The sequence below is a fragment of the Punica granatum genome, chromosome 1 (assembly GCF_007655135.1).
Source record: "Punica granatum isolate Tunisia-2019 chromosome 1, ASM765513v2, whole genome shotgun sequence".
NCBI lineage: Eukaryota > Viridiplantae > Streptophyta > Magnoliopsida > Myrtales > Lythraceae > Punica > Punica granatum.
The window spans coordinates 363058-383026 of record NC_045127.1 but is presented as its reverse complement, the minus strand read 5'-3'; the positions used below and the strand labels follow the sequence as shown (position 1 = coordinate 383026).

The following is a 19969-nucleotide window of genomic DNA, read 5'->3' as shown; positions in this document are numbered from 1 at the left end:
CAAATGTAATTCGGGATGTTTAATATCGGTCGGATTGATGGCGTTAATTGTGTATATATCGAATTCACGTCTGCAACTCTCTGTGTGTCAACCGATCTCATATTGGTAATCTACAATCCATGATCTCCATGCATGCATGTACTCAACTACTCGATGGGCTTCCAATCTCATGACCTTTCCTCTATGCACATGATCATTCGTCCCCGCACATTTCTAACTCCCCGCCATCTCTAGGCTAAACAACGACTTAAAACTTGTCCCCTTATTCCACATCGCATGCACTTCATTTTTAATTATGACATGTCATATATAATACTTATTTTACGACCGCATATAGATATATATCATGAGATTTATAAATGAGACTGGAAAAAAAATAATATATATATATGAATATGTTGGCAGCAGGCTGGATGCATGCATTCTCGTTCATTCAATCGTTCATTCATATATATGTTCATTCCTTGTGGTAGCTGAACCAATTGATGCCAATGTCCTTTGCAGCACCAGAAGGGACATCCTCAATCACTTTCTCCTGTCCCTTTGGATAATAGATCCCTGTCCTTTCATGGGGGACCCAGCTGCGGCCGCTCCCTCGATCACCCTGGCTCTTGCTCTTCATTTCCTCCGCCTCCATTTTCACCGTCTCCCTGATGGACGACTCGGGGGGTGAGCTCTTCCTGTGGTATGCCTTCCGGATCATCGGCCTGCCATTTCGATCATCAGGAAAGGAGTTATAATTTACACCTTGCTTTTTTCTTTTTTCTTTTTTTCAGTTCTTAGGCATGCATTTCCAATCTTCAGTATAGTCACAGACAGAAACCGAATTAAGCGATATTTAACTGACTAAGATCTCCGTGCGGAAGAAAGGGAATCTAATAAGACTTACTTGACGAAGATGGAGTTCATGGTATGTGATCCTCTCCCAAATGTGGTTACCATCGGTATATGGTATTTTCCCTCTCTGATCGGCCGGCCAGGCCCAACAACACAAATGGTGGAAGCGGAACGATTGTGATTGAAAACACTCCTTGTACATGTATATATATAGAGAAGTAATTCAAATTGGTCCTCGAAATATTAGTTTGCCAATAATTTGGTCCCTCAATGAATTTTACCAACAATTTGATCCTCCAAAGATTAGTTGGCCAACAATTTGGTCCTCGAAAGATTAATTTTGCCAATAATTTTGTCTCTCTATGAATTGCCAACAATTTGATCCTCGAAAGACGTGATGGAGTTATTGATTTCGCAACTCATTCACCGTGTCTTTACACTTTCAAAGATATTTTCGAAGTTAGAGTTGAAATGGGAGAGGGGGAATGGCGGGATTTATAGAGTTAAGGGAGTGAAATGTGAAGTAGGTCTTTTAGTATGGTGGGGGATGGGACGACATCGTTCAATTTTAGTAGGGTTGTGGGTTTTTTTTTTTTTCCAGGGAAGGAGGGAAGGATGACCAAAATAATGTCATATCAGGTTTGAGGATTAAAAAAATAATTTTTTAATTGTTGTTAGTTAAGGATATGTCATATCAACTTTCATGTCAAATTATCTTCATGGCGTCGATGGTCAGTTAACGTTAGGAATTGTCTGCCGGAACGGCCTTTCGAGGACTAAATTGTTGGCCAACTGGCATTTTGAGAACTAGATTGTTGGTCAACTAATCGTTTGAGGATCAAATTGTTGACAAGATTTATTGAAGGATCAAATTGTTGACAAAATTAATCTTTTGAGGACTAAATTGTTGAGCAACTAATCTTTTGAGGGCCAAATTGTTGGCAAAATTCGTCGAGGAAGCAAATTATTGAAAAACTGATGTTCCGATGACTAAATCGAATGTTTTGTCTATACATATACACGCGGGTTTTTGACGCTTCCGCTTACGTACAATTGCATGCATATATGTGTATATGTATAGTACACATACATACATACATACATACATATATATATATATATATAAATAGAAATTGGGAGGGAAGAGGGAGGAATGGGAAAAAGAGGTTAGTGGAGTTATCCATTTCCCTCTTTCCGATGCGAAATATTTCGTTTTGAATAGATGAATGCTAATTTTGGATAAGATGATTATTTTTTTATTTTATAAATATGGCTGAAAAATGGTTTGAAGGGATGACAAGATAATAGATATGCTTGCCCATACTTTCTTCTGCAATCACTCACGCAACTGTCTGTATGATCTTAGTGCCTATGGCTACTAGCCCCTCTCTCCTCATCTCATCACTTTCTCCTCTCCTCTCCTCTTGGGGCACGTTTTTGGGCAATTTCTTCAATTTTATCCATTTCTTGGACCAGCAAGGAATGATATATTATATGGATCCATCATCAGCTCCCGTAATCAATTTAAGTTTCTAGATTTTTCATTAACTACTTACATATTTATATATATATATATATATATATATATATATATTTTTTTTCTTTTTGGTTTGCAAAAGGCCGTGAATTTAATAGGGTATAGTAAGGAGGAAGAGAATTGAATGAAAGCTTTGATGAATTTATAAGTTTGATGAATCCCGTACGTATTGGGGGTATTCGTCTAGTCTATTATTACGGAACGCGACATGAAGTGAAGAGAGGGAGTCCTGACGGGGAAACTGTGGTATCAACTAATAAAGCAGAAAAGGCTTCGAATTGTTACAATGCCGCCAACGGCACAGGTTTTATTACCCTACATGTCACCAGTCTAGTCCAATTTTCGGCTGGAATATCCTCCTCCTAGGGGAGGAGACATTTATCCTGACAACTACAATTGTTGAGATATGTCTTGTGGACACTGTAGAATCGACAGGCTTCCATATATCGAACAAATTGGCTCAAAAACTCGCCTCCTCGGTCGATGGCCGCCTCAAGAAGTACCTCAAACTATTTGCAAGAACCTATAAGGCAGGGAAGAGAGAAATAATTACCCGACTGAAGGAAATAATAGAAGATGAATCAAGCAAGCTCCAATATAATTATTTCTTTCTTTCCGTTTTTTTTTAACACAAACACAGACAACCATAATAACTGCCGCCGAAATGCTGTAAGGATGTTTGAGGGAGAGAATCGAGAGATTGTAGCTTCTGATAAGTTTATGGTATAGTTGACCAAGAAAGTGCGAGATATATATACCTGTTGGAGGGGCTTGATGATTGCTTTGCCTCTGTAGCTGACGTGAAACTTTGCCTTGGCCAGCAAACCCTACATATGTAAAGAACAAGGATAGAAGCTTCAACAAGTTTGTTTTTTTATTTATCTTTCCAGCTAAATTTCTTTCTGCTGAATTTTTAAAAGAGATTAGCAAGGCTAACAACCTCAGTGTCAAACTCTCCCGATTCAACGAAAATATTTATGTCAGTTATGATTTTCACAAGGTCCACCAAAAGTCCAGGACGATCGGCAGTCTCCACGTACAGCAAGCTACAATTGGCAAAAAAATGAAAAGGGATAATGTTAAGAAACAAAACGAAAGAAGGGTTTGTTTCTCAGCACAGAATTAGTGGTATAGTCTATAAGCAGAAAGAATTATTTAAACCCATATCCTTGATTACCTTCGATCAGGGCCATCATCAGAAACACTTATATGTGTTGCTATGTCGATATCAACCTGTGTAATGTGCAAAAAAGCGACTAATATCTGACTACTCGTCATTTGCAAGCAACAGCAATTTGAAAGAGACAAAAAAGAGTCGGTAGAATATACCAATTTATATTGAAAACTACAAGCAATTAACTAAAGAGATAGGGGCTAAGAAGTATGTGGATCATATCTCAAATGCTTCTCGAGAAAGGGAGGGGGGAGGGGAAAAAAAAAAGAAGACAAAATATCTTATCTTGCCTGCACTGGTGGGGGTACAGCTCCAAAGGCTACTCCCATTGCCAACTGAGCACTTGATTCCTGGACCACCAATGAAAATCATGCAGAAAAATCTCCTCATCAAAGGAGTGATCCAAAATGGGGGAAAAACAGTAGACAGTATCAGATAACAAATCCCGGCTCCAGTTTTGGTATCGGAAACACAGGCAAAGGGAATAAATACCGGGTGATATTGGAGGAGATTGTTTATAATTGTCAATCGAATAGCTTCGAGCAGCTCTGGCTCCTCAACTTTTCTACCAGTATCACTGCAAACAACCTCCAAGATGAACTCAATATAAACGCAGGGTAATAAATTTATCCACAGCAACAAAAAGGCCAGCAGGACTTTTTAAAACCAAGCCACTAATGGTCAAGTACCAATTTTTATTTGATATTACAGCGCCTATAATCAGATCACAAAGTCCCTTACGAAAAGTTTGACAAATATACGTAATTCAAGAGATCATCTTCCTGGCTCTTTTTTTTTACCATCATAAGAGCACTTCTGTTCATTGAAGTAGAAATTTTTTTTTTCCCGTACTATAAGTTTCCTACTTACTGGCTAAAAGTAGAAATTAACTTGATCCAGAAAAAGCTCAAACCAATGGATATCTATCAACACATAATAACTTACGCTTTAGTGATTGAAAAGGTGTTGTGCTTTCCTGAAGAATCCAAGAAAACGTTTGCCTTGACGACATTCAGACCAAGGTTCTTCAGCGCATTCATCTATAACTCAAAAGTGGAATGTACAAATCAGAAACCTGAATAAGATTGTTAACATAACAAGGTAAAACTCCAATGATCCCAACGTTTGAATGGGCCCATACAGTATCTATGAGAGCTCCAAGACGATCCCCAAAGGTTATCTCCACAACAGTCGCATTTGGATCCGAGTCCTGATCTATTATAACTTTGGGAGTTGGAACTGCATCGGCCTCGCTCGGGCTTTCATCCTGTTTTTGTCATCACGTAAAAATCCCAACACAGAATTTAGATCTTCAAGAAGGAGTTTGACTCCCAAAGAATAATAACGCCGCTCACTGTGGTCAATACCTCCAAAGCTGCAGCTGATGATGCGCGTATAACAAGAGTTGTTCGTGAAGATGGCAATCTAAGACAAACCAGACATAATTAACAAAGCTAAGCGCTATGCCTAAATACTCAAGAAGGTAAAACTTAAGATTCCAGAAAGATACGGTATGAAAACGTAGAGCAAAGCATACCAATAATCCCACGCATGAATCAGGGAGGTAGATTAGATTAACGCTGCTCAAATTTTCTTGTTTTACAATTAATCGAAAAATGCAAATACCGTTTAACTTGTAGTCTAAATTTCAAATTAACATCGAGATAATATTCACTGGTTTTTCTACAAACCCGAAGCTATATTTAGCGGCGAGGCTTTTCAAATGGGTAAAGATCGATTCAGAAACTAAGCTCGAGCTATTTCTCTCATATTCATTCTTCCAAACACCCCCACCCCCCCCAATGAAACAATTTTTGTGATAAGAGAGGAAAAATTCCAAAAATTGTTCCTTCATCCCAAAGAAGAAAACAGCAAATGAGGAGAGCTCTCCAGAAGTCAAAGCCCATTCCATTACGTTAAATTACAGTGATAGAAGAAAATTGTTCGTTGAGGTGACAAGAGTAGCTCAGGCACGACATCACTATGAGCAATATCTCCATCTATTAAAAAAAAAGAAAGAAAGAAAAACAAGAGAGAGAGAGAGAGAGAGAGAGAGAGAGAGAAGAAAAATCGGTGCTTCCGAGAACCAAGACAGCAAGCAGCAATTTTTAGCATACCTTATGGGACAAAAAGACCACGAAGGCCTAATGGCTGACTTAAAAGAGCCAAATCCAGCAGATGAAGCAGCTAATGATCTGGATGTAGAGTTTTCAAAAGCTTTACTGTTCATCTCAACTGCTTTAAGCTGAAGAGCAAAGCTAGCAGAGGCCATTGCAACAGCCATTGGAATTTGACCAAGGAAAGAGAGAGAGAGAAAGAAAGCGAGGAGAGGAGACCCCCGAAAGACTGAAAATAAAATGGCGGCTAGAGAAAAGGGACGGAGGGGATGGATGGAGATAGATCCCAAATGAGAAGTGAGCAGTGGCGTTTCCGTGAAGGAAGAAGAATGAGATTCGTGGGGGCTGAGACAAGTGAAGAAGAAGAAGAAGAAGAAGAAGAGGAGGAGAGGGAGTTCTTGCAATATCCGCCATGGGATGATGACAGGTGAAGCGATGAAGGTAGATAAAAATAAAAATATTAATTATATAGAAAAATTAAAAACCAATGATTTCCCATACAGACAGACAGACAATATCCTTCCTCCCTCCCTCCCTTTGCCTAAATGTGTAGTTGCTATGTGCCCATACCATATCGCAAGCAACCCACCGAAAAAAAAAATTGTCCTCTTCGTCTCCCCAAAAAAAAAAAAAAAAAGGGAAAGAAAAATATCTTCTTATTCGTTCTTTTTGATTTCTTTTTATTATTTAAAATATTTGAACGGACACTTGTCTCTGATCTGATCGATTGATTGATTGATTGATAATGTGTTATTATTTATTATGAGAAACAAGAAAAGAAAAGGAAGAAAAGATTGGCGGGTGTTGTGGGGGGGAATCCTTTTGGATAATCAGTCGGGGTAACGCAAATATTTTGTAAAAGGTAAAAAAGGCTAATGAGACAGGGGTGGGGTGGGGTGGATTGCTTTGTGGCTTTGTTAAAATTGCAATAGCGACCCGCGTGGTTGATATCAGATTGAATTTGACACCTTCCTCCGAATCCCAATCCCAATTTCCCGATCATTTTTTTTTTTTTGGCTATTGTAATAAAATTGTACCGTCATTCACATCCCCTTCCCCTTTAGAGTTTGTTGGCGGATCTATTGTCCACGTTCCCCCATTTTTCTCAAATATTCTGGAGGGACTTTTCAGGGCAGATGATGCCCCTTTTTTTTTTGGAACCAGAAAAATTGCCAATATTTATCATTCACGCTCTTCTCCTTTCTGGTTCTCCTTTCCCATGGAAATGAATATATACTAGTTGTTTACGGGGCCGCTCGTGTTCCATTCCGGCCAGCACGCAGCGACCGATCACCATACTTCTTTAAATGAAAAAAAATCTGTTTAACTATCTACATATTTATATTCCGCCATGTTTCAATTCCTGAAATGGTGGCTTGACTATCTATCTCAATAAAGGTGCAATTTTTCATGTTTTTATTTTTTTTCATACTTCTTTCCCGAAAGGATGATCAAAAGAAAATAGAGGGAGGGTTTTTGAGACGCGCAAAAGCACATGAGCAACAATTTTAGACCAGACCTATATGCCTTCGGTAGCGTAAACACCGCACCGCACCCCACCCCACCAAACATTGGGTCAGTTCTGCAGCAGGAGGATCCCTGGCTCCGATGACAGACAAACCCGACAAATAATCTGGAATTTCCGTAATGAAGTTGAACACATCGATGATATTACAATGAGTTTGATGCCAAAGCAAAAGAAGCAGAAGAGTAGGTTAATCTTGAAACGGGACAGCAAGAATTAAAACCAATAAAAGGGAGAATAACTGGGATGACTATTTTTTTACTGTATTTTACAAATTTTGGCCCAAAAATTTCTCCGCCTTCGAGATGCTGTGAGACCATAGAGGTTTCCCCATCATAGCAAGCACCGGTCGAGGGAACTTGAGAGTCGCTGGAGACAGTAGGATCCCTTGGACACAATCAGAGGCGCTTCGCTTCATGCAAAAATGTTGCCCTGCATCAATCATCATCTGCAAATGCATGGACCAATTTCAGGCTCATAAAGCTTTCCCATTGATGTATAGGCGAGCATTAATGTGATTATGAATAAATATGCATCAATTTATAATTGACTCCGAAGCTTCAGCATTTTTTATTAGGAAACTGAATTAGACTTTTTCACCCACCATTTGCCGGGTCTACATGCACAAAGAAGCTGGCTGCAACTATGAGATAGCAAAGAATAAGCATCAAGCCTTTGAAGTAGTTCGATGTCCCTTCCTGCAAGCAAAGACGCCATTGTTTGGTTTAGCTCATCGTTGGGCAAATAAATAATTAGTGACAACCTCTCCCTTTAGCCAGAAACCAGAAACGAAAATATCTTAGATTAGATGGAGGACTTCGTGATGAACCTGCAACATAAATGCCACTACAAGCACCGCAACAAAAAGCGTAGCAGTCTCGAAGAGTTGAAAGTTTAAGTCCATAGGTTTTCCCATTAACCACCCAACAACAACGCAGAAGGGTATCTATACAGTCAAGAACAGCAAAGTGTTAGTGTACTACCCCCGGAAGAGGAACTTTCATCCCGTAGGAGGATTTGGAAGACAAGACAGAAAGAAGAATATTACCACAAACATTGATATTTGTGTAGAGGACCCAATAGCAACTCCCAGGGTGATGTCCTGTAGGAAATCTTGATCAGTGAATTTTCCAGGTCAGAGAAGCAATTCAGCAGTAATATGCTCTCACACTCACAAGCTTATCCTTCACGGCAAACATTATTGCACTTGCATGCTCTGCTGCATTTCCCACGATAGGTAGCAGTATAACACTAATGAAGGCCACCGGAATGTGTAATGAGTCGGATGCTCCCTGAGAAGACCCCAAAAAAAAAAAATGCTCTTCTTTCTAAGTAACAGCAATGCAAATTCTTAGGGTCACTACATTATTTCTCTAAAGCTGTTACCTGTATTGCATCGACGAGATATCCCGACAATATGGAGACCCATGATGTCAAAATAGCTAGCCAACCAATGGCTTCCCATTGAGTAATTTCAGGGGCCTCTTCATTCTCGGAATCTTCTTCGTTGGCCCCTTCCTACCCCAAAAATATCAAAAAATCAAGAAATTGCACTGCCCCATAGAATAATTTTCAATAAATAGTTTATACGTAGAAGGATGTTACAAGCTCCAACTGACCTCGCCAATTTGACCATAGAGATTGGGTTGACTCTTTAGCTGAAAGAAAAGATAACTTGCATATGCCACAAGCATTATGCAGCTGCTGAATCTCGAGAGAGCAAGCTCCGACTTTCCGAAGTGGACCTCCGTGTGGGTGAAGTGAAGAACAGCTGGGAACATTAATCCCATTACAGCCATCAGCAATAACCCCGAGTTCACCAAGGCAGCTGCCTGTTGCAAAAGCAATTTTTCTATGAGCAAGCAAAATAAATAACTTCAAGCATATTTCAAGGAATTTTTGTTTATTAGCTGAGCCGATGATGGTTGCGGTGGCATTACCTTACTGAAAAGTTGAACCTTCTCGTGGTGAACAATGCCACCAGTGAAGAAGGCGCATCCAAGAACTAAAAGCATATTTGACAGAATGGAGCCCAGCAAAGATTGTTGAACAACCCTTATCATCCCGTTCTGTAACGCATAAATTGATATAATCATTTCCGTCGCGTTACCAAACGTGGCATTTAAAAGACCACCAACTGCAAAAGACCACAGCTCAACTATTTAGACTCACAATTAGTTTGAAATACTTGACGTTGCGAATGATATCCCAGTAAATTAGCACAAATCACCTGTTGGTCCCGTGTAGAATGCAAGTTGCCTGCAAAACAATGGCCAGTTAAAGTAGTTTAATTCATGGAAAAGGAGGAGGCCAACAAATTATGGGAAAGAGCTTGAACCAGGCAGCTAGTTTCTTACTCGGTGGCATAACCCAGGCGCTCTGCCAAGGGGGTGATGCCTAGCAAGCTGAAGAAGAAGACCAAACCCTACATTTTATATATTTAAAAAAAAAAAAAGTAGCTATTACAAAAATTAAGATCCAAATCGACGGTGCTTCCTCAGCATTAAGGTCTGACTCGTACATATAGCAAGAGAGATAGTCGAGAGCCATCCTTACATGCTTCCCAGTGAGGTAATGCAACAGTATTGCTGCCGGACCAAAAGGCAATAAAACGTTAATCTTGGCTGTAAGTAGTACGATGTAGATACTCCTCAGAGTTCTGAAACCCATCTGCTTCCGAATCCATGAGTTGAGAGCACCTCTGCGTGTCCCCAAATGAACTGCCTCACAATCAAACGCGTGCGACTTCCTCACAGCTGGTGATGTGCTGAAAGGAATCTCCTCGTCTGAATCTAGCTCCGTCCTCTCATCTATTGGTCCCATCTGCAGGCAAGGCACGACTTACTATGATAAGTTGGAATTCATTCAGACAGAATGACAAGATCTGTGTCTTCCATGACCCAACTCCGTCCGTCTTCTGCAAGTTCTCCCCCCCCCCCCCCCCCCCAAGAAAATGTAATAAGTATCAGGTTCTCTCTGCTCAGCTCAGCTCATGGGCAATATTTGCAGAACAACATAAATCCCAAGCAGAGCGGTGCAACTTCACACTGTTCACTCATTTCAATCCCCAATACATAATAAATCACGAAGTAACAAATCCCCCAAGTCGTTGTTATTGGTGGAAGTTGAGACAAAATATACGAACACCAGAGCCGCCCAAGACATTCAAAAGAGAAAAGGACAAACCCGTGATTAACCGATCTAACCTTTGTCTAATCTCAGAAACCTTTGAATCCGCCTGCACACAAACCTGTACTAGTGCTAGTCTGCGGACAAGTACGAGAGAGAGAGGGGGTGTGGAGAGGGACAGTACCTCTAAGCACAAATCGAGTGACCGATGAGAACTATGAATCAAAAAATTAAGTCCAACCCAACCCAGTTGCTCTCAAGCTCAGAGCTCTTTTCCTTCGGGAGATGGAAGAGAGAGAAGAGAAGGTGGGACCTAGATCGCCCATCTATCTATACATATAATGCCAACTGAAATGAAATCTGATCGATCGAACGAGCAGAACAGAAAGGTCATATATATATATATATATATATATATATATATATCTTTTTCGCTTCTTTTGGGGTCGATGCAGACCGGAGGGGCCAGCCCAGCCACCATACAGGAAGTTTCCTCGAAGCAGCCTCCCCCATCTCTTCTATTGCACAGTTCACAGTCAGATTGAGTGATTTTTCTATTGCCCTCCCTCGTCAGTCGTCACATTGTGAACTTGAACGAACCAGACGAAGAAGGGGAATGAAAATGGAAACAGAGCGACCAAAGATCGAAACCGATATTTGGGGTCTCATTTATGGCAGTCACAGTTTTTTCTTTTCCCCCTCAAAAACGGTTTTCGGACAGGTTTCCATTTCCGAGTTTGTTTTGGTTTTTTTTTTTTTTTTTTTTTGTCCTGAAGAAAATGTTCGGCGGACTGCTCGAAGTCAAAGCTGGGGCTTTGATCGGGTCAAAACTTGGAGAGCCGAGGAGCCACTTTTTTGCCAAGTGAAAAAAAAAAAAAAACAGTGGCTCCTCGGCTTAATTGGAGTCACTTTTAAGGTGGGTTTGATTTTAAAGTTGAGTTGAATTGAGTTTTGATTTTAATTGGATTGTAATATTTGTTTTGTTGAATTATGTAAAAAAGTAATGAATAATTGAGAGAATTTAATATTAAAAATTAAATTAAATATAATAGAGGTGTATATGGATTTATGTATGCACACCACCTTTTTTATTTTGAAAAGTTGATTTTTGTTGTGTAGTGAATAGAATTAAAGTTATAGTTAAAATTTTAAAATTCTATTATAAAACCAAACGAAATATTAATTGGACTAACCCCATCATCATTCATCCAATCCATCATCAGATCATATCAATCAATAATTTCTCCTAAATTTCATTTTCCTAATTTTACAATTACAGGGTTGAAAAAGGAGTAAACTAATAATTTGCCCCTCAAGAGATTGATGTTACATTAAATATGACCTCAATAAAATTTTTACATCAATTTTGATATTGACCTATTAAATATACATCATATTGTCTATTTCGTCTGTCTGCCGTTAAAAATTCGACGGTACCCTCTGACGAAATGGACAATATGATGTACATTTAATTTGTCGATGTCAAAATTGATGTAAAAAAAGTAAGGAATAATATCACATCGGATGTTTCCGTCCACTATTGGATGGCAGGCGGACGAATTGGGTCTTCTTATGCACACTTAATTTGTCAATGTCCAATTTGATGTAAAAAAAATTATTAAGGTTTGGTTTGATGTAATATCAATCTCTCGATAGGCAAATTGTTTGTTTACTCTGAAAAAAATAAAAGTATATAAACCAAAACAATAATTTATTTCTTTTTTAAATTAAAAGAAACGGGGGAATGACTACTTTGCAATTTGCCTTTTCTTCCTTAACTATTGAATTAGATAGTAAGAAACGGCGATACATCCCTATAACTCTTTGCAAACTTTTCATGCCATGCATTCATTACTTTTGAGCTACAATTTGCTCCGTAAGAAATGAAAATCATAGAATGAGAAATTATTTAATCGTTGATTTTTTATCGTACCATTTGTTTATTTTGTAGTTCATAAAATAGATCTACCGCTTAAGAGCATGAATGAAAGCATATACACACATATATCCACACACACACGCATATATAAACGATTTCCATAAATAGGACACTTGTCTGGTACGAATATGAATTAGAATCAGGTTATCAATGCAATCACAGTTAAAATATTAGTTTTTTTATATGAATTAAAATATTAGTCATCTTAGGTTCAACGTCCAAATATTTAATCACTGTCCCTAGACGAAATATTTTCATAATTATAGAATAATATTTTATACAAGAAAAATAACGTTTCATATAAAACAATAAGTTCACTGCATGTATGAATCGAATGACAGATATTTTGTACGAAGTATTTTCGTAATTGGAGAATAACATTTCGTACAAGCAAAATAAAGTATTGTACGGGGTATCGGCTGAATATTCAATTGTTGCACCCAATAATTTCCCCGAGACCTTTTATTCGTAAAGCACTTCCTTCCCCTTTTTTATTTAGGAAAAAAAATATATATATACACTATTATAAAGTCAGAAAAAATGTTTCCTCTAATTTTTATTTTCCGAAAATCTCCTTAACAAAATAAAAATAATTAATTACAATCGCATAATTAAAGATATAATAGTAATTTCATTTATATGACTACCCATTTTTATCATACTTTTTTTCTCCCACTCCCTCTTCTCCTGTGTACTCTCTCTCTCTCACTTCTCCTTCAATAACTTCCACGTCCATTTTTTTCCTTCCATTTTCTCTTTCTTTTGCGTTTTCCAGTTACCTTCCTCTTTAATAACTTACAGCGTCCTTTTTTATCTTTTCTCCCTTTTTATTTTTATTTTTGATGTTCTCTTCTTCTTTTTTTCCTCATTATTTTTACATATATAAAATTGCAATACATCACAGAGTTATTTAAGTAAATTATCAAATCAGAATACGGGAAAATAACTTATTAAACATCCTATTTAGAGGGTTTAATTTTAGATCGAGGAGTACTATTAATTCCAGGCGTGCGCCGGTCAAATTCTAGTATATATATATGAAAAAAAGGGATGAGCTGGGATGAAGCCTGTGTTGTTGTTGTTGTTGTTTTTTTTTTTTTTTTTTAATGCAAAATAGAATATCCACTTAAATCGAGGGAATGGATTGAAGCTCCATCATGGGTCTGGGCTCAGTGGTTATCGGGCAGCTAACTAAGTGGGGGCCCGTTTGAAACAAAAGCAAAGCTGATTTCTTGATTATTATTTATAATAGTTTTATAATGAGAACAAACAAACAACTCTTTTTTAATGAACAAAGCTGACTTTTTTTTTTTTTTAAATAGAGTTCTTCATATCCCGATCGAGTTGCCTGTATAGATGTGCTACGATGATCTGCACCGAGTAAAATAAGCCAAGGTCGGGATATAGCCCGTAGGTAGGGGATTGATAGATAGCCGAGTCAGAGTTTGGTCTAATTCCAAGGGGGAGATCGAGAAGATTGGGTGGCAGGTGACCATAGGGCAATTCAGATGCAGTCCCATTATTAATTTTCAATCCGAGCCTTTATCTTTCCAAAGTTAAGTATCACGTGACAATACCTTCCTGTTTGAGCTTACAAAAATGAAGAATATTTATGAACTTGTCTTCTTAATTAATATATAAACTCATTTAATTTCATTTCAACCAAAAAATAAAATAAATTGTCAGTGGTGAATATATATATATATATATATATATATATATATATTATGTTTGGGGGGTCAAACCAGTGATACTCTTTATTGGATAATATTGCATGGGAACAAAGAAAACAAATGGGGTTATAAAGTCCATTCGAAGGGCACGCAAGCCCGTGTCTTTGCCAGTGGTCTTCATTTCAAAGAGAAGTAGGGGACTTGATTAATGCTGAGCTAAATTAGGCCATCATTTAAAGACTTTGAAAGGGAAGATCTATCTATGTACTATGCCTGCTGAAGCCGGCATGCAATGCATCGTGTCCTTAATTATCTGCATTTTGTATGGAAGGTTAGAAATGACAAACATTCATGGAAACAAAACTCCATCTGCAGAAGGACCTTGGCTTTCAATTAATATCTAAATAAATTGCCCTATGGCAATTTTCTTGAAACTCGAGTTATATAGTAAAGTGAAATTTTTTAATCTTGTCCGTAATTAATTAAGTCGCCCCTACTTAATAACTTTTCATTTTCTATAACAGTATACCTCCCCCGAAATTTTTTAGCAACTAGTTAACTAAGAAAATTACCAATCCATCTTAAATTTAGTGATTATAGACATAATTAGGTGTAAGCCCACGCGTTGTGCATGTATATAAAAAGATTTATTTATTGGGCTTTGGTCCCATATCTCGCAGGAAAATAAATATTAATTTATCAAAAAATCTTCAAATTGAGTCACGGATTTTCTTTTTATCTGAAATTTATTATTGAAAATTTAAAATCTTTAAAGAGATAGTCTATCTACGAAGTATGAAGGAGAAAGAATGGACAATTAAATGAATCTATGACAAAGAATCAGATATTCCGAGAAGTGGAGAAGGTAATCAACCATAAGATGAGAGTTTTCAAATAATGACTTCTCATTGGCACTTGTCGGCTTTTATAGATTATATAATAGATTTAAATCTTAAAATCAATGCAGTAATGGAAATTTCGATTACTTAGAGATATATATATATATATCTTCAGTAAAGTTTTGGAAATCAAGTTTACACAATATTATTATAGCCCGTTTGATTTTGCAATCTGATTTTAAGATTCTAACTCTAACTTTAACTCTACTCACTACATAATAAAAGTCAACAACACAATTATTACTTTTTAAATTTTTTTAATCATTTAATTTAATTTTAATAATAAATTATTTCAACTATTTATTATTTTTTTCATAATTCAACGATACAATCATTATTTTTTTCAACTATTAATTACTTTTTCACATTTTTTTTATCATAATTCAATATCATAATCATTATAAACTAATTAAAATAAAAACTCAACTCAACTAAAATCTAAAATCAACACATTATGAGAAATCGAAACCTGATTTTTACTTTCAGTGCACTGTACGGGAAAGTCGAAAGGACGTTGAACGTCAAAGGCAAGGCTGTATATATTACGTTGATGTAATTTTATATGTTGCCCCCTGGGAATGATTTCTGGCTCCATCCATGGGTCATAGGCAACGCCGAAATGTGTCAAATTCAATTTTTATGCAGAGGCAATATTTCTCTCTCTCTCTCTCTCTTTTTTATGCTGAATCTAGGAGTTTGATTGGATAAAGCATGCACAACCACGACAGAAAGATAAGGAGGTCTCCTTGTCTAAGGCCTTTGAGACACCTGAAGTAACCCTCCATTGCTTCCATTAACCATAATATCTGGTTTTTTCCTCCCAGTTTCACCAAACATATTTATTCATCGATTTTTATCAAATCAGAGGCGATAATTTAGATTATTTAAAGCCAACATTTACGAAAGAAGATCACCCACTCATCCAGATACACAAAGTTTTTTTTTTTTTTTTTTATATAGGCAAATGGTTATTAGCATTACTATCAATCCGAAAATAGAGGTACATATTGTGTCAGATAATCCTCAAGCATACAGAAGTAATCAAAATTTGACTTGAGACCGAATTGGCCAAAGTTGTCAGCAAGGGGTTATCAGTTCGGGGGACTTATGAGCAATCCCAATTAAGACAAACGGTTAGGGAGAGAAACTACATCTGAAATGATTGTTCTAATTTCCCAAGGTGCCTAGGAGGGCCTATTGATAGCATCAACGAGCAAGAGAGCATCACAATTGGAATTGATGTTATCTCATCCAACATAAAGGATTTGGCCTCTGCTTGCAACAGTGAGATAGCCTCGGCTGTAGAGAACCCCGAATACGTGACAAATCCGTTCAGCAGTTGGCATAATTCCAGTCAAGCAGGTAATTTTGGAACAAGCTAATATGTAAGACACTTTAGGAATCGACAAAAAGTTAACTTCATAATGATAAAAATCAAGTAGATTTGTATCGAGGGATAACTTGTCGAAGTCCAAGCACATCTAAAGCTACACCCCGCCTAAAAGCTGCCGCCACTTTCAATTTTGAATATCAAGATCAAGAGATCCTTGAAACTATCAAAGCCAATGCTTCTCGGTTCTTCCCATTTAAGCAGAGCAGAGACATGAATTGCGATTACATTTATTAACCTTAGTCAGGGACAGGACAGTTGCCAGTCACCATTGCTACATCTCATCCCTCATCAATTAGCATGGAAGTTGATGATCGCAGGATCGTGTGAACTCCTCCTTCTAAATCAATCACGAGCTGCCGCATCACATCAGCCATCGAAATTACGGAACTGCCACTGCAGCTGCATACACGTAACGAACTTTAACTGAATTTTAACTATAAAGACCGCGCATTTCGTGTTCCCTTAGATTTTCTCCACTTCCAATCTCAGCGACCCGCCTCTTCTCTCTCTCTCTCTCTCTCTCTCTCTCTGTTCTCTTCCCCCTCTGTAATTTCATTTCCTTCCATAAGCAAAACCCACGAAATCTCCATCGTTTGCAGCAGAGCTTCAAGAAAGTCCCAACAATGGCGACACCCTTCTGGCCTTCCGTACGATTTCTCTTGTTTCTGGGGTTCCTAGTTTCATCGTCAGTAGCAAGACCACAGCCTCAAGATCAAGATCAAGATCAAGATCAAGGTCAAGGTCAGTCCCCTTTGGTTCAATGACGCTATGTACTAAAAGCAGAGCTTTGTTGTGTGCCCAGTTTACCGAGAATCGTTCATTTTCTGGTACCACTTTCATCTTCTGAATTCTTGAACTTGACTAGTTAGAATCAAAGGGCATTCGGATTTCTGATTTCGAAGAACAGGAACTAAAACCTCTTTCCCGACTCAACTTTCTTGTAAGCGAAGAAGAAGGGCCGGCTCACTATATAAAGATTATCAGATTAAACTTTCTTGAAACAGGACCCTTAATTTCGACCTTCCCCTTCCCGATTCAGTTCCTGAGAAAACAAAGAGAAGTATTTTCCCCTTGAATGTGTTAATGAAACAGCCTGTAGCCTGTAGGACCAGAATCGAATGCAAATGCAATCGACATCTGATAAATAGTTCTGATATATTTGGGGTTCCTTTATACCCGAGTTATCAACTCCTTCCCTTTTTTTTCCACAGGTCCAAGCTATCTCAAGTTCGTATTCAATGCCACGGACTTCCCTTCTGAGGACTACTACGACTACATAATCGTCGGGGCCGGGACCGCAGGCTGCCCATTAGCCGCCACTCTTTCATCATCCCATCGAGTCCTCCTCCTGGAACGAGGAGGGCCTGTTTATGGGAACCCAAACCTGATGACTCAAGAAGGCTTCATAACAGCCCTTATGGAGGTAGACCCTTATGATTCCGCTGCCCAGGCCTTTACATCTGAGGAGGGTGTCCCTAATGCCCGAGGTCGCGTTCTTGGTGGGAGCAGTGCCATAAATGCCGGTTTTTATAGCCGGGCTGATGGTGATTTCTTCAAAAACTCAGGCATGAGATGGGACCTCGAGGTTGTGAACCGATCCTACAAGTGGGTGGAAAAGGAGATTGTGTTTCAACCTGAGCTGAAAAGTTGGCAATCTGCTGTTCGGGATGCTTTGTTAGAGGCCGGTGTAAACCCATACAATGGGTTCACCTTGGACCATGTGGTCGGGACTAAGATTGGTGGTTCGACCTTTGATAGCTCGGGGAGGAGGCACAGTGCCGCTGATCTCTTGAACTATGCGAACCCACTGAACATACAAGTAGCCATCCATGCTAGTGTTGAGAGGGTCCTGTTAGCTTCGACTTCCACGGGCTCCGGCCTCAAACAGTCTGCAATTGGAGTGATTTATCGCGACTCAGCTGGGCAGTACCACCATGCAATGGTCCGGGAAAAAGGGGAAGTCATTCTCTCTGCAGGTGCAATCGGGAGCCCGCAGCTCTTACTCTTGAGCGGGATCGGGCCTCGCCCTTATCTCTCATATTGGGGGATCCCTGTGGCCCGACATCTACGGTATGTTGGACAGTACTTATACGATAATCCGAGGAATGGGATCTCCCTTGTTCCCCCAATTCCCTTGGAGCATTCACTCATTCAAGTAGTGGGGATTACAGATTCTGGAGCTTATATTGAGGCAGCCTCGAATGTGATTCCTTTTGCATCCCCTGCTCGAAGCGTTTTCACACCATTAGGTCCTGTTTACCTCACAGTGGCAACCCTCATGGAGAAGATCATAGGCCCATTATCGAGTGGTTCTTTGAGGCTGGCTTCAACTGATGTGAGGGCGAACCCAATTGTCCGGTTCAATTATTTCAACAACCCCGTAGACCTGGAACGTTGTGTGAATGGGACCCGCAGGATTGGGAACATGCTCAGAAGCCCGTCCATGGATGAGTTCAGGTATCAGGAGTGGTTTGGGGTGAGGGAGTTCCGGTTCGTTGGGGCTGCACTGCCTGATGATTTATCGAACAGGCAGGAGGTTGAGGAGTTCTGCAGGAGAACTGTGAGCACAATATGGCACTACCATGGAGGATGTGTGATGGGCAAGGTGGTGGATCGAGCCTTCCGGGTCATGGGTGTGAAAGGGCTCCGGGTGGTTGATGGATCAACCTTTAGTGTGTCCCCTGGGACCAATCCTCAAGCCACTCTTATGATGCTTGGACGGTGCGTTTTTAAGTCCTGCTGTTTCGCCAACTAGCTCCAAGGATTTATCCGAAAGTTTTTGACTGGTTGTTCTTTCTTAATGTGGCAGATATATGGGATTGAACATTATTGAAGAGAGAGTGAAGAACACATCATGATCTTTTTGGGTTTATGATAACCCAGTTCCTGTTTCTGATTTCGGGCTTCAGCTATCCAAGCTGCAACTCGACTACCCTGAAACAGCTGCAGTGTGCTGTTGATTGTTTCCATTGTGGTGTGCTGTCCTGTCAATTGTTTTTGTTAATGTTTGTCAATGTAAATGAATGCTTAGAGAGGACTGCAAGTAGCGTTTGAAGAGCAGGAGAGTGGCAACAGAAGGAAGATTTCTGTCCGCAGTTTTGAGAGCCGTTTGTCTGCTTAGAGTTTTAAGAATCTTCTCAGGAATCTCCACTGAAAGATAATTGCGTTGTTTAGATATCACCAATGTCCTGCTGATAGAGAAGTGCTAAGTGACCTTACATGCCTTTTCATTAATGTTTCCTTCCTGAAATTTCTGAGGTACAAAGCTCCATTTAGGCACTGCTATCACTTGTAGTAATGACCGCGCATGCATGCCTCTTCACTAATGTTTCATGAAATTTCAGCGGAAGATGGTTCCATTTTGACACTGTTATCACTTGTAGCAATGACAATATTCCTCGACAAACAAGTATATGTCCATCCAACCCCCCAACAACCAAAAATAGAAAAAGAAGAGAACACCAGAATTGATGTCAGTGGACTTCCACACATGATTTCCAAGTAAAACAGATTATCAAATGCAAGCCAAGAGATGTAGGGTCAAGGCCCTTTCTAAGACTTCTAACTAACACCGGCTCCTTTAGTCAGATACCAACAGGAGTAAGCGCGAGCTGTGCCACTTACTCGATGATCATTTACATTTGAAATGAAAAGTCCAAGGCTTAAAGTTCTCTTGTTCTAGATTGTAGCAAGCCATATCATAAAAGTGCATGCATCAGCTGATGCAATCTCAGGAGATAGCAGAA

At 39.1% G+C, this 19969-nt stretch overlaps 4 protein-coding genes across 6 annotated transcripts; 1 reads left to right on the top strand and 3 right to left on the bottom strand.

The window, feature by feature from the left end:
• Positions 1-81: 81 nt before the first annotated feature.
• On the bottom strand, positions 82-1002 carry LOC116199262. The gene is made up of 2 exons (XM_031529562.1): positions 890-1002; positions 82-707 (listed from the first exon to the last, which is right to left on the bottom strand). Exons 1-2 carry the CDS (start codon positions 940-942, stop codon positions 458-460), a joined length of 303 nt encoding a protein of 100 aa, XP_031385422.1. The 5' UTR covers positions 943-1002; the 3' UTR covers positions 82-457.
• A 1513-nt stretch (positions 1003-2515) lies between these two features.
• LOC116199251 (ACT domain-containing protein ACR11-like) lies at positions 2516-6144 on the bottom strand. The gene is made up of 10 exons (XM_031529553.1): positions 5666-6144; positions 4916-4973; positions 4690-4815; positions 4494-4588; positions 4041-4125; positions 3839-3898; positions 3552-3607; positions 3315-3420; positions 3133-3201; positions 2516-2897 (listed from the first exon to the last, which is right to left on the bottom strand). Exons 1-10 carry the CDS (start codon positions 5830-5832, stop codon positions 2835-2837), a joined length of 885 nt encoding a protein of 294 aa, XP_031385413.1. The 5' UTR covers positions 5833-6144; the 3' UTR covers positions 2516-2834.
• A 1135-nt stretch (positions 6145-7279) lies between these two features.
• Positions 7280-10978, bottom strand: LOC116199219 (vacuolar cation/proton exchanger 3-like). Of its 3 annotated transcripts, none has more exons than XM_031529516.1 (12): positions 10397-10978; positions 9712-10013; positions 9548-9595; positions 9421-9449; positions 9131-9327; positions 8810-9022; positions 8577-8708; positions 8366-8482; positions 8239-8292; positions 8020-8136; positions 7795-7888; positions 7280-7638 (listed from the first exon to the last, which is right to left on the bottom strand). In XM_031529516.1, exons 2-12 carry the CDS (start codon positions 10011-10013, stop codon positions 7628-7630), a joined length of 1314 nt encoding a protein of 437 aa, XP_031385376.1. In that variant the 5' UTR covers positions 10397-10978; the 3' UTR covers positions 7280-7627. The 3 variants fall into 3 exon arrangements, with proteins under 3 accessions (XP_031385376.1, XP_031385367.1, XP_031385386.1); XM_031529507.1 differs by having other exon boundaries at positions 10504-10974; XM_031529526.1 differs by having other exon boundaries at positions 9548-9615; positions 9747-10013; positions 10504-10969.
• Positions 10979-16846: 5868 nt separating this feature from the next.
• LOC116192984 ((R)-mandelonitrile lyase-like) lies at positions 16847-19517 on the top strand. The gene is made up of 3 exons (XM_031521699.1): positions 16847-16964; positions 17435-18944; positions 19033-19517. Exons 1-3 carry the CDS (start codon positions 16847-16849, stop codon positions 19079-19081), a joined length of 1677 nt encoding a protein of 558 aa, XP_031377559.1. The 3' UTR covers positions 19082-19517.
• The last annotated feature ends 452 nt before the right edge of the window (positions 19518-19969 follow it).